We start from the raw sequence: 15,942 nt of genomic DNA, 5'->3' as shown, positions 1-15,942 counted from the left end.
GTTTGTTTTGGGGGGGGGGGGGTCGGGTCCCTTATTTAAACGGTATCACTATGCGTTGTCTGTGGGTAAGTGTTGATATTTTAAATGCAATTATTTCCTACAATTTTGAAGGCGAACTTTACGAGCTGCACGTGAAAGCAGCACGGCCGTTTAGGAAAGCAGCAGCGGGGGCTTCGCAGCCAGTGTGGCAGCTGGGAATGTGAGGGTTTCAGCACAGGCTGCTATTTCAGGACTGGAAACAGTAGCAGGGCTGGCCGGGGAGGGACAGGCTCTGCCCACAACTTTACTCTAGCCAACACACTGGCTTAACCTCAAGTCCAAACGGAGGGGAGAAGCTGCTGTTTCCCGCCTGGAGTGTCCGTGTTCTCGGACCGCGGCAGATGGTCAGCGGACAGCCGTTGGTGGTGGCTCACTGCTGGGCTGAATGCTAGAGGGAACCAGCCGGTGCACCGCGCTTCTCCTTCTTTATCTCCCCTCGGTCGCTGATACGTCCCAGTGAAGTGTCACTCGTTGGTCCAGTACAACCTGAATGTTTCCCGGCGTGAGTAGCTCGGTTAAATGTGTATGTTTCGCCGCTAACCAAACCAAACACGGTAACATCATCAACAACAAAAACAGCGACGATGGAGTGAAATCTGCGGCGGGGGGGGCGAGCGACACACAACCTGCCGCGATTTCCTGCGCGTGAATAAATAAATGATAGAGGATACAATGACCCTGCTGTCTCTATTAGGTCGGATCATGCGTTATTTTCTGCTCAGACCGGAGACCTTGTTCTTGCTGTGCATCAGCCTGGCTCTGTGGAGTTACTTCTTCCACACGGACGAAGTGAAGACCATCGTCAAGTCCAGCCGAGATGCGGTCAAGATGGTCAAGGGGAAAGTGGCGGAGATGATGCAGAACGAGCGCTTCGGTGGGCTGGACGTCCTGGACGCGGAGTTCTCCAAGACCTGGGAGTTCAAGAGTAACAACGTGGCCGTGTACTCCATCCAAGGCCGGCGAGATCACATGGAGGACAGGTTCGAGGTGCTCACCGACATCGTCAACAAGAGTCACCCGTCAATCTTTGGGGTTTTTGATGGCCACGGAGGAGAGGTGAGTAGGGCACCCAGGGGGACATTAAAGTGATCTCCAGGGGGGCTAAAGTGTGGGTTTGAATGAGTTATGTCTGGTCCTTTTCTTAGACCTGCTTTTATTTCTTTATTAAAAGCACGAATGAGACTAAATAAAGCAGAGATCTTATTCTGTATTTCAACCAAAGCTGTCCTCGTTGTACTTTTAAATAAAGTATAAATATGAGGGATAAAAATCTACTTTCTATACACCTAAAATAACTTCTAACGGATAAAGCGATGTAGTCCACCCCATTTATTACAGTGTATTAAGTTACATAGAGTTAATGTGTAGTGATGAAGGGGATATTTTCCTTCCTCAGTTTGAACCCTGTGTATTTTTTTTTGTCTCTGTGGTAATTTAATAAAACACAAACTAATTCAGGATTATGCAATTCGGGGGAAGGAGAAACTGAACTAATGAATGTCTTGAATGTGTTAACACGGAGACTCTTTAAGACAGGGACTCGAGGTCGAGTAATTAGGCAGGATTCACTTTGACGTCCCGTGTCATTGATGGGTGCAAGTTATGACTTTAATTAGGACAAACCAAGTGACACACACACACACACACACACACACACACAGAGGCACAGCGACACTGGGGCTTCTGGGTTGTCTCGTTACAGCCCTGCAAACACACTCACCCTCCCTGTGAGAGAGTCTTCTTTTAGAACGCATGCTCTTTATTTCCAGCTTATTTCTCTCCAAAAACAATCTCTCTTTGGTTTGTTTGTCCAAAGCAGGGATGCATCCCCCATAGTCTAACACAATTATAGCTGGAAGGAGAAGGATAAACTCAGATTTTTTTCAGATTCTATCCGGGGCCCCATACTGTGAGGAAAAACACAGATGACATCGATCACTAGTCCGCTGGTTACAGCCGTTCTCCTTTGCTTTCTGCTTCCTTGGTGCGAATTAATGTCAGGGCATCGAGGCAACAGCCTGACAAAGCAGCTCACAATGAGACCCTTAAAAAGTGCTGTCAGTTAAAGGGACAAAGAGCATTTGACATGATGCCACAGTCAGGTGGGAACATGAAAACACTGATTTATTATGAAGTCGAAGCATGCCTCTGCTCGGGCATTGTTTTCTGAGGCTTCGACTGTGCCCTCAGCTGACAGTGCTGATGCAACAGAGCCACCAAATAGAAAGAAGAAGAAGAAACATAAACTCCAATAGACTCTTCCCTTCTCTTCCCTTCCCTTCTCTTCTCTTCTCTTCTCTTCTCTTCTCTTCTCTTCTCTTCTCTTCTCTTCTCTTCTCTTCTCTTCTCTTCTCTTCATTCTGATGAGCCACTTCTGGTGGAGCTCAGTGCTTTTTTAAAATTTTTTTATTGTCTCACTGCAACAATCTTCACTCCTGAGGTTGACTGCTGTACTCTGATTGAGGCTAAATGATAACATACTAAAAATAGGCAGCTAAAGGCATCGAGGTGGCTTTTCTACTGGGGGAAATTAAATTTTAGGCCGCAACGCTGGATGCTGCAGCTTTTTGACCAAAAGTGGTCATTGGATTGGGTTTCCCCTCATGGCTTCCTTCCCTCCTCTGTGGAGTTCATTTTTAGCGATCAGTGGCCTAACCTGTTAGCGCTGCCACAGCTCACCATACATGTGTTTAAGAAAAATAAGTAGGAGATATGTTTGTTGATCTGCCAAGGGAAAAAAAGAGAGAAAACGGGTGGGAGAGCATCGGTGGCGAGTGGGAAGAGCGAGAAGAGATGCTTAGGATTTGCCTTTGGATGTGAGAGTCTGCTTTATCGTTGCATGTCCATGGGCATCGGTTTATTCCCACGCCCTCTTTTGAAGTGTGGAAAATGGTTTCCAGTCAGCAGCCTTCGGAAAATAAATAAATAAATAAACATAAAAAACTTCCTCTCTTTGGTGGATGTAGATATTTTTATACTTATTTATTTAGCCAGAGGGCATTAAGCGGAGTGATGCTGTGTGGCCCAAGGCAGCGTCAGGATACTGGCTGTCTCAGCTGGCTTGTTAGTGAGGTGTCAAATGCTTCAATTTCTTTACACACGCACGTATGCGCACACACTCTGCTCATCCAGGCCACATATACACAGTCATTAAAGCAATGTCGGACTTGTGCCAGCATCTTTTTAGCATCCAAGACTTTAGCCCTTCTTGGATGTTTACAAATCCCATAATGGACAAAAATGTAAAGTCCACTTTCACTGGGGTGTGAGCATGCTAAAATAGAGAAATACAATCAACTCAGAGGAGGAAATTGTAGTTTAAACTACAATAAAGGCTGCCACCAGTGGTTATGTTATATAATTGATTAATGTTAACTGATAACTATTTAATTACAGGAAATTAAAAAAAAAGTGGCCTGTGTTGATGTCCAAGTCAGGTAAAAAACGTGATAATTCCATAACATAAAGAAAAGCAGCCAATGCCCATTACTAAGAGGCTACATGTGTGTGATGTCTGTCTTTTTAAAGAAAAAGGACATTGAAGGATTTATCAGAACAGCTGACAGTTTACCTGCATACCAGCTCTGGTTAGTATTTATAATATTGATTCATCATCTTGGCTTCACAAAGCTTTCAATTTCTTCCTGCAATCCGTTATTGTTAATGCATGTACCGGTGCTGTGAGTGAGGGCAGGCACTAAACGCTCTTGTAATTACTGTATCCTATTATTGACAGGCAAACAGATGCTTTCTTGCCAAGAAATTGATCAGTACAAGATTGGTATCTTTCTCATTCCTGCTTTTAGTGATGTAGCTGGAAAAGGCAGGCAGTAAGCTTCAAACAGCTTGCATAGCTGTTCTCCAAAAAGTCAAACTGAATTAAAAAGCTGCATCCATAATTGCTCTTTATTTACAGTCATGTAAAATGGTTTTCACCTGACATGATAGAGTCCTGTGGAGAAACTGCTTCTTATCTATACCTTGTGATTAGCTCACAGAACCACTATTTAGCAGCATTAACTTGAACCAGTTGTTTTTTGCATGACTTTATCAGTGTCTCACATCATTGTGGAGGATTTTTTTTCCCCAGTCTTATTTGCAGGATTGCTTCAGTTCATTGAGGTTTGTAGGCATTTGTTTATACGCAGCTCTCTTAAAGCCCCACCACAACATTTCAGTCAGGTTGAGGTCTGGACTTTTTTACTGGCTCATTGCAACATTTTTATTCTTTTCTTTTTCAAATATTCTGTTGCAGATTTGCTGGTGTGCTTGGGATAATTGTCGTGCTAGCACAACCTTTATCTGTGAGAAATATGGTCTCACGAGAAACTCTAGAATACTTTAGTATACAGAGGAGTTCATGTTCAGACTTGGTGACTGCAAGGTGGCAATCGTAGCTCCTCTACTACCATGCTTGACAGCTGGTATGAGGTGTTTGTGCTCACATGCTGTGTTTGGTTTTCTCCAAATCAGACATTCTGCATTACAGCAAACGTCTCCAAGTTGGTCTCAGCTGTCCAAAGGATGTTGCTCCAGATACAGTATCTTGTGGTTTAATCAGATGCAGCTTTGTAAACCTATGCCAGGGTGCCATGTTCTTTTTAGAGAAGCTGTCCAAACAAGCCACACTTGTTCAGTCTTTTTCTGATTCTGCTGTCATGAACTTTAAACATGCCCTCTGAACATTGCACGGTCTGAGTTTTTGGGGATGCCCATTCCTGGGAAGATTGTAGCTTAGTTTTAACCGTAAACTAAATGCTCCAGAACAGCAAGCTTACCAAACCTTCCACTTTTCTAGAGGTGCAGTTTACCTGGCTGCAGTATGGATGTACTTTGTTTCTCTCAGGAGTCCGGTGAGAAACTTTACTTTTCACATGACTGGATCTGTGTAGTGAATTACTTAGGCCGTTTCAGTAGACGCAAAGTATGGTACAAGGCCTCACAAGAAGTAGCGTACAACTGATGGTCATTACCCAAGCATGGAATAGAAAGAAAACCATAAAAACATAGACAGGTGAGAGGAAGAAGATTGGTGCATCCAAATGTAAATGGCTGCAAAATTTGTTTTTATATTACCAAACTGCGCTGTCCAAGTGTCCAATAGTTTTTGTGTTTAGCCAAAGAGCTCACAATACAAGACTTTCATAGAATTGCCTGAATGCAAGTAGTGAATGAGTGCATGATTTGATACAATAAAAGGTCTGCCCACCCGTGATAACATGATTACTTGTGCATATGGCTGCCCGAATATAAAGCTGATAACTTCCACTCAAGGCAGTGTTTACTTCCTGTTTTTGCTCTGATTTTTATTCTAAAAGTTCTGAGTCAAAGTGGCGGTTCACATCATCATCGCTCTGATTACTCTTTCAGGATGTTGACAAGCTCACTGCCGTTCTTTGTCTGCCATCTTTTTCCCAGTTACAGAACCTCCAAGTCTTCCTTTGTGCTTTTTCTCACTTCATGATAAATTAAGTTTAGAGCGTGAGCCGTTTCTTTAATGTTGCTATCTGTGCATTCTTCTGAAAAGCACATCATATGCCAAATTAAGATGAATTCAGATGGCCAGCCTGTACTGCGGTTCGTTTTCAGCCGGTTGGAGGATAGAAGGTAGCAACAGAAGATGGATGTCTTCATTCGTTTGACTCTGTTGATGTTCTGCCAATTCACTGGAACCAATCAGTTTACTACCAGATAAATAAATTATCAGTGAGCGATTGATAACATCTGGAAATCTCCTTTTTTCTTTCATTATCTTTTTGCATCACACACACACACACACACACACACACACACACACACACACACACACACACACACACACACACAATGCAAATTCAATTTCCAAAGTGTTAAAAATCGGTGTTTAATGTGAGCATACCTTCGGCTGTCCCAGTCATATTAGATACTGGCTCAGTGAGGAGATTTATCAGTTAAATGGAGATTGATTTTTAGCTGACACGTGGGAATAACCTGCATGAAAGTGATAACCCTGGGCTCTCTGTCCATTTAATGGCAACATGAGCCATTTGTTCCTTTACCAGGATGTAGAGAGTGAGCCATACTTCACTCCTCCCCGTCTCACTCTCAGGTTGTGGCTTCAGGCAGTGCAAAATTACCTTAACTGTAGAGCATAGAGAAGACATTAACTATAAGCCTGTTTAACCTGAATGCGGGGGCTTTCTCTTGCCGTCTGTTTCCCTATCCTTTTAAGTTTTTGTTCTGTGGATTTCCATCACAGCTCGCTCTCTCATGCTGTTTCGATCAGTGGAGTTTGTGAGTGGGTTGTGATAGATACGGCTCCTAACTGTGAAGGAGGTGACTGCGGCGAGTTCAGAGCAAAGAAGCACAAATAACGTCGAAACCACAGGGACAGTGATCATTTTTAGAGGACTCCTTTCAGTCTTAGCTTGTCCTGAGTTTACCTTTGCTTCAGTTTAAGGCTAAACTTGCTTTCAAGTTTAGTGCAGTTCCTTGAGTTGCAAAGAAGACAAGACTTTTAAAAGGGATCGATGATGGTTCACCTTTTAAACCCCAAGGACACGTTATAGTCAGACAAGCTGTTGTTTGAATTTGAGGTATTTTAATGCGGCTATGTACATGTTTGTGTTTTACCCCAGAAGGGTAGATACCGAGCCGTTTGAATTTCTCCTGAGCTCACTCTCACTGGAGAGATGAAAGAAGACTCGGCATGTGACTAATTGCACTGTTGGCTTTACAGGATTAGAGAGAGAGAGAGCAAATAGAGAGAGCGAGAAGGAGTAGCAAGACCAAGGACACCAACATGTGCCTGGGCGTATGAATATTAATGTGTGTGTTGCAAGCTTGCAGAGGACGCAGTTGGAGAGAGGGGCAGTTTGATGTTAGAGAGAGAGAAGACTTGAGCAAGAAGCTCAAATTCACCAAAAACCTATTAAGAAGAACCGCCTGCTTCACATCAAGTACACTCAGAAAGTTTATATAACACACTAAGCATGCTCCAGTGTCACATGAATAATGCTGAATGCAAACAATCAAAAGGTTGTAATCAGCTATATTAAGTATTATTATGTTAAAGGAATTGCACAAGTGTTTTATTCACCTCTGCTCTTCTGAGCTTTTAATAGTTCAACTTTTTGGTTCACTTACACTGCTCTCATCAGTGGTGCTTTTGGGCAAACAAAAAAAGCCCTAACTGGACAGTACAGCTGATGTCTAGCAGCTAAGGAAAGCAGCATTTTCTTCAGGATTTTGCCCAAAACAGCTCTAAAGCAAGAGTAAATGGAAACTAGTGTGTGAAAATAGTGCCAACGCTGACAATAAATCAGTCATTGCAGACTTCAGATATAAGTTTGTCTCATGTGGTGCACCGGTTCTGCCAGCCAGCCCATTGCCCACTGTGCTGTTTGCATGCTGGAACACACTATTGAGAGTCATGTGGATTTCAGATACAATTTGCTGTGCTTGCTCCTGGGTTCGGTACGCTGGGGAAGCCAGAGCTGAGCAAAACAGGGAAACATTTGAAAAACCCTCATGCTCGTCTTCTAAATACAAGTTGCAATGATAAAATTCTGTTACTTTGCACATAAAAAAACCCAAAAACCATACTGTATTTAAATTTGGCTGTTCTCTCCTCGAAGGTCGTCTCCTCGGACTGCTTGTAGCCGACTTGTAGACCTCAAACTTGTTCAGAAAGGGAAACCTTTAGTGTCAAATTAACAGACCTTCAAATCAATGACCATGACAGCTGATGACAGCTAGGTTATGCCGAGAAGGAAATGCTAATCTCTTTTAAACGTCAAATCAGTCATGGAGTTGTGCACTGAGAATTCACTCCAGATGGTAAGATGGTGCAAAGCTCTTCTGTAATGTCCTAAAATTTTATGCTGTTTTGGCCACATGAGTATAGTCTTTGATCACCACCCGCCCTACACGGTAGATTTGGCTCGCTGCGATTTTGTAGTCTCTCCAAAATGAAATTTAACTTGAAGGTTTGTTGTTTTATAACCACTCCTCCATAAGCGAAGAAGTCTGAACAGTGTTGTCACATCAAACACTCAGTTTTTTTAGCTTTTAAGAAAACTTTAAACTATAGAGCTACTGAGCTACATACAAACAAGCTTAAGTTGTCTCTAAATAAAAAGATTGCCTACCATCAACAAGCAACCTGACATCTTTAAAACATCTTTCCAAGATGGGACTTTACTAACAGGGTTTAAAAAATAAAGCAAACCAGTGCAGTTTAATTCAGGGAATTCAGGCACACAATATCAGCTTTTCTCCACTTTGGTCTATTGACGTCCAACTGGAAGCCTTGTTTCTATTGACCGCTTGGGTATTAGTCACAGCGCGCAGTGGTCAAAGTTCAACTAGCCCTTTGATCAGTGCACTGACAGACCATCGTAGCCCAGTGCAAGCCATTGGAAATAATTGGATTCAGAGTGCAGTGGTGCTGCTGTAGTCTTTTCTGGAAGTCCGATGAGGCTAAAGCATTAGCAGCAGCTCTTAAACTGCATCATAAACTGCTTTTATTAAACTTTTTTTTGTTTTTTTTAAAAAGAGAGAAATGGATCTAATTCTAATCAGTATGACTGCTCATTATTACTCTTACCCTGTTGTACCCAGTTCTGTCACTTGTGATGAAAGCTGACACGCAACATTTCAGCCCCTCCTTGAATTCAAGTGAAGCAGAAAGTGGAGAGTACAGGGAGGTCATGCTCTCTCGGAAAATACTTGTGCAGCAGTGGAGAGAACAGACAGCCAGAGAGTTCTGCCGAAAAGTCTTCTGACCTTTTGGTAATTTGTCCCGGGTAGTCAGGTTCGCCTTATTTGTGGTGACAAGACTGTCAGGGAGCGACTGAGGAGTGGATTCAAGGAGTGAAACGCAGCAAATAAATGAATGAATGAGGCTGCTGCCTGTCAGCTAGCCTAAATGTTTGGCCCTGGAGTAAACATCTGTAATCTCCTCTTGTCCTCTGTCATCATTTTACATGAAATAAATGTTAGTACAGTCTTTCAATTGTACTAACATTTTCTTTGCCTCTGCATAGCCTTAAACCCTTCCACTCTCTTTAAAAGATAAGAGCATTTAGTAAAATATTAAAAAATATATTTCTCAGGTTTGATGGGTGTGTGTACTTGTGTGTCAGGACTGTGCGTGTGTGTATGTGTTTGCCAACAGCATGTAGCACCAGATAAGAGGACCTTCTTCAGCCTCAGTGTGCCATCCTTCCCTGCTGGCACTGACTACTCAATAATTTAACACCCTTGCTGTCAAACACTTCAGCTAAACCCCACCAACTAAATATACAGCTTCCTCCAAGCAGAAAGAGGCCACAAGGTCACCTTTCACACGAACACGTCACATGACATCACGCTGTGCGTGTGGTGCTTCTTAGAGGAGGTCTCAACTTGAGAGTCATTTGCAGAGTTTTAGCTTTGCGATGCTCGCCTTTTCTTTGTCCCCCACCCACTCTTAATCAGGCAGGGCTAGTCTGAGCTGTGATGTTGCTATATGGTGGGTTTGGTAATAGAGCTGTTGTGTTTTGGTGACAGCCCCCCCCCAACCACCCGTCTGTCACCCTGTTTTCCCTTTATCACCCTTTCAATCCCCTCTTTCCAACTCCTCCTGTCTCCGAGGGGGGTTGGCAGTGAGTGAAAGCCGCACAAGCTCTTCGTCTTCAAGGCCATGTCAACCTGTCCCTCCCGCTGCCATGCCAGCTGCTTTCCACGCTCATGGTGAGCAAGAATGCTACCCTATGTGATGCTTTCCCCTAGTTTTAAATACCAAAAGATGCATTCAAAGTATAGCTTTAAAATCCAGTTTCAAACATAGCAAAGCTACAAATCTTGCTCTGAATGCACAATGGTCACCTACAGCAGCACTCAAAAGAAAATGCTATTAGACTGTCTTATGTGTGTTTCTAGGTGATTAACAGTCTCTAAATCTAATCACATGGTTGGAACCCGGCTGCTGCATTTTGTTTTTGAGAGGGGCTGCGTTCATGTGGATGGCTGTTATATAAAGCGCTGAAGTGAAAAAATGCTCACACAGCATTGTCTACAATTTGAATCCAGCTCCAGAAGCCTAACCCTGTATGCGAGCGCCAGCTACTCAATTGTTTGTTTGTCTGCGTGTGATTGGGAAAATAGACGAGTCAGTTGGAGTTTGCCTGCTCGCTGGCAGTGAAGGATGGCGGGAGAAGAATGTTGGCTAAGAGGAGGTAGCGAGCTGCAGCTGTTCAGAGTTAGCAACATTGGTGTGATTGTGTGCGCAAAGAGCCTGAGCCATGATATTTGTATAGCTCACAGTTGTGACTCTTCCTCCAATTGGACCTGCGGGTAGGGCAGGTGCATCCTCCTAAAAAGAAAACAGGCCTGCTGGATGTGTGCCACTGCCTCTTATCAGTATAAATGCCCAGATGTGGAGTGAGCCAACTTAGATAATTTTTAAGCTTCCAAGGTCACTCATAACAAACTGTCAAACCATTAAGCAATTTTCTTAACCAGCTCAGGGTTGCAGGAAGGCTGGATCTACCCATTTGGGTGAAATAGGGCGACAGGCCACCGCACACTCTCACATCCACCAATTTACCTGGGATGAAATTAGCTTACCTGGAAGAAACCCACAGGGAGAACATGCAAACTCCACACAGAAAGGCCCCAGCCTTGTTGCTGTGAGGCAACACAGAGTTAACCACTTAATCCTTGTTGCCCATAAAAGACTGAATGGTTTGTTTTTTTTATTTATAAAATGAGATTTCTCCCCTATCTCAATTTGAATTGTTTTTTTCTTTTTCTGTCGGTGTGTGTATATTTAAAGTTAGCATGCTGCAGACGGTCTGCCAAACACATGTGCTGCACACATACTGGATCTACCCAGACAAAAGGAATGCAGCTGATATGAATGCTTGATTATTACACATGGTTTCTATTCAGGGGAAGAACGGTGAGCTACAAACCTTGGAATAAACCCGGCGGTGAACCAATCCTGAGCCAGGTTGTCTTTAATTTATGCTATAAGAAAAGCTCATGGGATATGATAAAAAAGACCAGACTCCACAGAATGTCATTAACTTGTGCTTGTGATTAAAATTGGGAGGCAGAGGGACGTTATGCACACATTTGTGTGTGTGTGTGATGTCCATTCATTCCCAGGCAGACGATCTATGTTTGTATATCAGGGTCTTGCTGGATCTCTGCCATGAAATCTTGATTATGGCCCTTTGAGATTCATGATCGTAGGATTTTTTTCCCCTCATTCCCCCTGCACAACGCTCCTCAATGAGTTTCCTGTTTAAAAAAAAGAAAAAAAAGAAAAGGAGGCACTAATCTAAAACTAGTAAGGCTTTTGGGTGAACAATCTGCTCTGCAATCTTTAGATGAAGTTGTTTATTCTAAAGAGCAAACAGATGAGGTTGAAGATATAATTGGAAGGGAAAAATGAAGACGGTGTAGAAGGGTAAAGAAGCAGATTGAGGCTTTTTTGTAAACAGACTGGGGAAACGTGTACATGTTCATTAGAGTAACTGCAATAAATAAACGTAATCTTCCAATAGGATTGCGAGTTAATTCCAATCTTTATTGGTCTGACCTTTTTTGTTTGTGTAATCTTAAAGCATGCCAGCAGGGACTGAAGGGCACTGCAAGTTTAGAGCAAGGCCTGCACGTAGCCTGTCTGTGGAAGTGTGAGCTACTGAGTGCATATATGAAGCCTCATGAGGTGTTGTTGGTCTCATTCAGAGAGTCTGAAACAGGTTGGTGATATCCTCTAACCCTAGTGACCTAAATTAGCTTCATTTTTTATAACAGCACTAAGTGCTTTCTGTTATAAAAAATGTCATGGCTTTTTTCTTGTTTAAAACTATCATTGCTTTACATCTCAGTATGTACCAGCATTTAATACTAATGTGGAACTGAAAACATCCATCTATTACTTTCTTCCTCTTTTCCTGTTCAGGGTCGCAGGGGGCAGCTGGAGCCTATTCCAGTTGCCGTAGTTCAAGAGGCAGTGTACACCCTGGACAGGTCACCAGTTGGTAGCAGGGCTAACACAGAAAGACAGACAACCATTTGCGCTCACATTCACACCTGCAGCCAATTTATTATCACCAGTTAACCTAACCCTGCTAACTGCATGCCTTTGGACTGTGGGGAAGCCATGGGGACATGGGGAGAACACGCAAACTCCACGCAGAAAGACCCAGGCCAAGAGGTGGATTCAAACCCACTGTGGGATCCAGCAGTGCTAACTACTGTGCTGCCCTGAAATTGCAACATACAGCTTTCAAATGGATAACATGTTGATTGATGACGCAGACTTAATAAGTAAAGCTACAAGTTTGAAAACAATGAATATTAAAAAGTGTGAAGGCGTACACTTCAGCCAATGTACCCAAATGGAAAAATGAAAGGGTTACAAATGTTCAAAGGTTTTGATATTGCTTCGTTTATTTTACCACCCAAGTAATCATTCAGATTTAAAAACAACAGATCTTCACAGTGAAGGACCTTGATCCAGAGTGTTTGTGTCTTTCTGATTTTTAGTGTGGTTTTGGCGAGTCATTGGCCCCAAAATAGTTATTGGAATAATATAAATTAAACTGTGGCAATGTGATGACTGCATACTGCCACATCCACTGGTACACTGCCAAACAGGACAAACATTTCACTGTTGTTGGAAAGTTTAGTTTTCTTGCCCTTGATTTATGTGACACAATCAGAGAGGCGTCTGATCACTCTCAGATTCATTCTGTGGCCAGTTTTCTGAAATCCTTGGAACAATCATGTACTGCTGCCTCACTCTGATGATTGACCGAGAGCAAATCTGTTATGCAAAATATAACTTCAAATCCTTTTTTATTTAACATACTATTTATGGTCTTTTAAGTCTCATTTTAGTAGTTTGCCTAAAAAGTTTTGCAGAATGCTATTCAAACACATCACATCCTGTGTGTCGGTTAAAGGATCTTTCCTTCCCTGTGCTCTGGATCATGGGCTGGTGATGGCTTTGGATGGATGGGTAGTTTTAGAGGCAGATAAGCAGGAATAGTAATTGATTACTGTGGTGCAGAGGAACCTTATAGGGATAATGCTAACACCTCAAGGCTCACAGGATCCCTGCACTCTTCAACTCTGAGCTGAGGCTATAAGGAGCAGAAGAGACAGCAGGGCAGGTTAGATTTACCATAATCCCACTGGGGATAGTGGGATTAAATTCTCTCTGTGGATTCTTATTCTTTTTTTACATCATCCACATCCTGATCATTTGTATGTGTTTAATTGTTCAATTAAGCTATCTTTTTCCTTTCTGGGGGGCCTTTTTTTTTAGATTTCTCTAACCCTGTATCTGCTTAACCGTCCAGTACCTTCATCTTACCCAGAGAAATATGTATGTTGCCTTCTTCCTGAGTTGATTTAATGAGTTTATCCAGAAGCAGAGCTGGTAGCTATACTAATGCTGCTCAGAAGGGGAGAGATGCTTTATTGAGAGTGAGAGAAAAAAGGGGAAAATAATGGCTTGGTTGAAATGTGCCTTTATTTAGGGAAGGAGAGAGAAGGAGGACAGAAAGAGAGGGAGAGAGTTGCGGAGATGAGAGGGACTGACAGACAAATAAAAATGCTCCTGGCTTACAGAAGTATAAGTGAAGATAGTGGAAGAGGGAGCTTAAAGCTGCTGTTTGGAGGTGGAGAAAAGGCGGGCAAGAAACTATTTCTTTCAAAGGAGATGAGGATAAAACCGGATGGGCTGAAAGGCAGTGCCTTGCTCGGAGCCTAAAGATTTTCCAGGACGGCAGCAAAACTCCTGTTTGCACCATGTCTATGTAGGTTCACAGACTTAAGGAATCTGTCTGAAGCAAAGAGCTGACAGAAGCTAAACATAGCAAGTTACAAGGCTGAAGTGCCAGTGGAGCTTTATCATCTTTTGATCATGAGTCTGCCAGACCGAAGGCCACGGCACCATGGGGCAGTTCCTCCCCCTCAAGAAAGCATGCCGTACTTTTCCACCTCTTTCGGCCTGTTTTTCATCTCCTCTCTCACACTTGCTCTGTGCCTCTGTTGACCTTTCCCTACAGTAACTGTCTCTGTTTTCTCTCCCTCTCGTCCCCTCCCTTCCATCGCTGCATCCACTCCCCCCCTTCCTTCCGCCTCACCTACTCATCTCTTCTCACTTTTGGATCCCCTCGTGATCCCTTTTGTCCGCAGAAACAGAAATCAAAGTCTGTCATTCGCCCCGAGTGTCTCCAGCTTCGTGCTGGAGGTGCAGCTGGAGGTTGTGTGTGAGGGAGGAATTGGGAACAGTGAAGGACAGGGTTTCTTCGTCTGCATCACAGACTTGATTGATCTGTTGAACTATTTTAGGTGCGATTGTCTATTACATACTCGCTGTATGCTGAAATGTTTAAAGTAGGTTTTAAAGCAGATATTCCCCTCTTCTTCTGTTTTTTTGCCAGTGATGTCTCGTTTTTCTTTTGTGTTTTCCCCATTGCTATTCCACCTGTCTTCTCATTTTTTGCTCTATTACCTGGTGTATCTCTCGCCACCTTGCTATATCTATTTCCCCCCTTCCCTTTGCTTTTATACCTCTGTCCCCCTCCTCGTCATCCTCCCTGCACCCCCTCGCCCCAGCCCACAGAGTCACCTTATCTGTCTGCAGTCTGTCTGACTTATTTATCACTGCTCTGAAATATTAAAGAGTCTGCTTCCTCTAGTCTTGAGGGGAGTCCACCTTACTTGCAACACGTGCATGCGCACACACATACACACAATGTAAATTATAGTGTTTCCAAAGACAGCACAGCGCTACGCATCCTGTCTTTTCAGAGTCTCCTCTTGGCTTTTAGAGACTGACAGACTGCACATGGCATGCTGACAAATTCTGCTCCTTTGAGACCTCTTAGGTACATGTATGCTGTCAGAAAGACTTTTGGCATTTGGGCTTGAGTGACTGCAAGCCAGTGGTACATATGCCTGTTCCTGAACACCAATTAGCATGAGCTGATATCACCATACAAGGGAGTCCTGACTCATGTGAACAAGTAGGATAATTGCTGCTGGTCGCTTTATGGAAACTACAGACTTGTGTTCAAGAGCTGGAAAAAGCTCCGCTTCCGTCACTCACCACTGTAATTCTCAAGAAGTAAAAAGCATCAGCGTGAGGTGCTCCATGGATAGTCAAACAACAGATGTAACCTTTCCCTCTGCACTTTCTGTCTTTCTTTTATTTTGTTCACATCACTATTAATATCCCTGAAATGTTAGCGCAACACCACGAAAGCCTCAGAGAAGAGACTGTCTGAAGGCACGAGGTACTTCCAAATTTGTGTCAAGAAAGCATGAAGCATCAAGCCACGAAGTCTTACAAGCGTATTTTATTTGTTGTTGAACTTGTGAAAGAGCCACATCTGTGTTCCTAACCCTAACAATAAAAGACTAAACATGGTGCCACATCTGGTCAGACACCCAGACTTTTTCCCTCATTCTGCCTTAAGGCACTGTAAACCTGCACGTTTTTTATGTTTTGATCTTCTATGTTGAGTACATTGAGTTTACATGTCATGAAATGTGCTTTTTAAAAAAATGCCATTGCCATACTCCAAATACATTGGACACTAACTGCTTCCATGTTCCTCCTGCTTGTCAAACTCCATGCAAGCAAGCTTGGGAAGCCTGAGAGTGACATAAGACTTTTAAAACACTGCTTAGAATCACTGAGATGTGTAATGTGTCTTTTTTTTTTCTGGGTCATCGTTTCAGTCCAGTCACTGTTTCAGTAAGGCTCAGGTGATGTCACAGTTGTTTTAAGCATGTCTTTCTGCAATTTGTAGTATGTGCAGCATGAGCAGCCTGAAGGATATGCATGTCTACACACACCGACACATGGAGAAGGACAGAGGCTCATGGTGGCTTCTATTCTTAGCAGGCAGT

General features: G+C 43.1%; 1 protein-coding gene across 1 annotated transcript in view; it reads left to right on the top strand.

Annotated features, from left to right (window-relative positions):
- Window positions 1–127: 127 nt before the first annotated feature.
- The window catches only part of ppm1lb (protein phosphatase, Mg2+/Mn2+ dependent, 1Lb), a 53,639-nt gene continuing 37,824 nt past the window's right edge, over window positions 128–15,942 (top strand). The window contains exon 1 of the mRNA XM_026191499.1: window positions 128–1,095. Within this exon, the coding sequence (XP_026047284.1) occupies window positions 697–1,095 (399 nt within the window). The 5' untranslated portion in view covers window positions 128–696. The remainder of the gene's footprint in view (window positions 1,096–15,942) is intronic.

This window comes from Astatotilapia calliptera, chromosome 14, assembly GCF_900246225.1.
Source record: "Astatotilapia calliptera chromosome 14, fAstCal1.2, whole genome shotgun sequence".
Lineage (NCBI taxonomy): Eukaryota > Metazoa > Chordata > Actinopteri > Cichliformes > Cichlidae > Astatotilapia > Astatotilapia calliptera.
The sequence above is the reverse complement of the archived record's forward strand: the minus strand, read 5'-3'. Positions and strand labels throughout refer to the sequence as shown.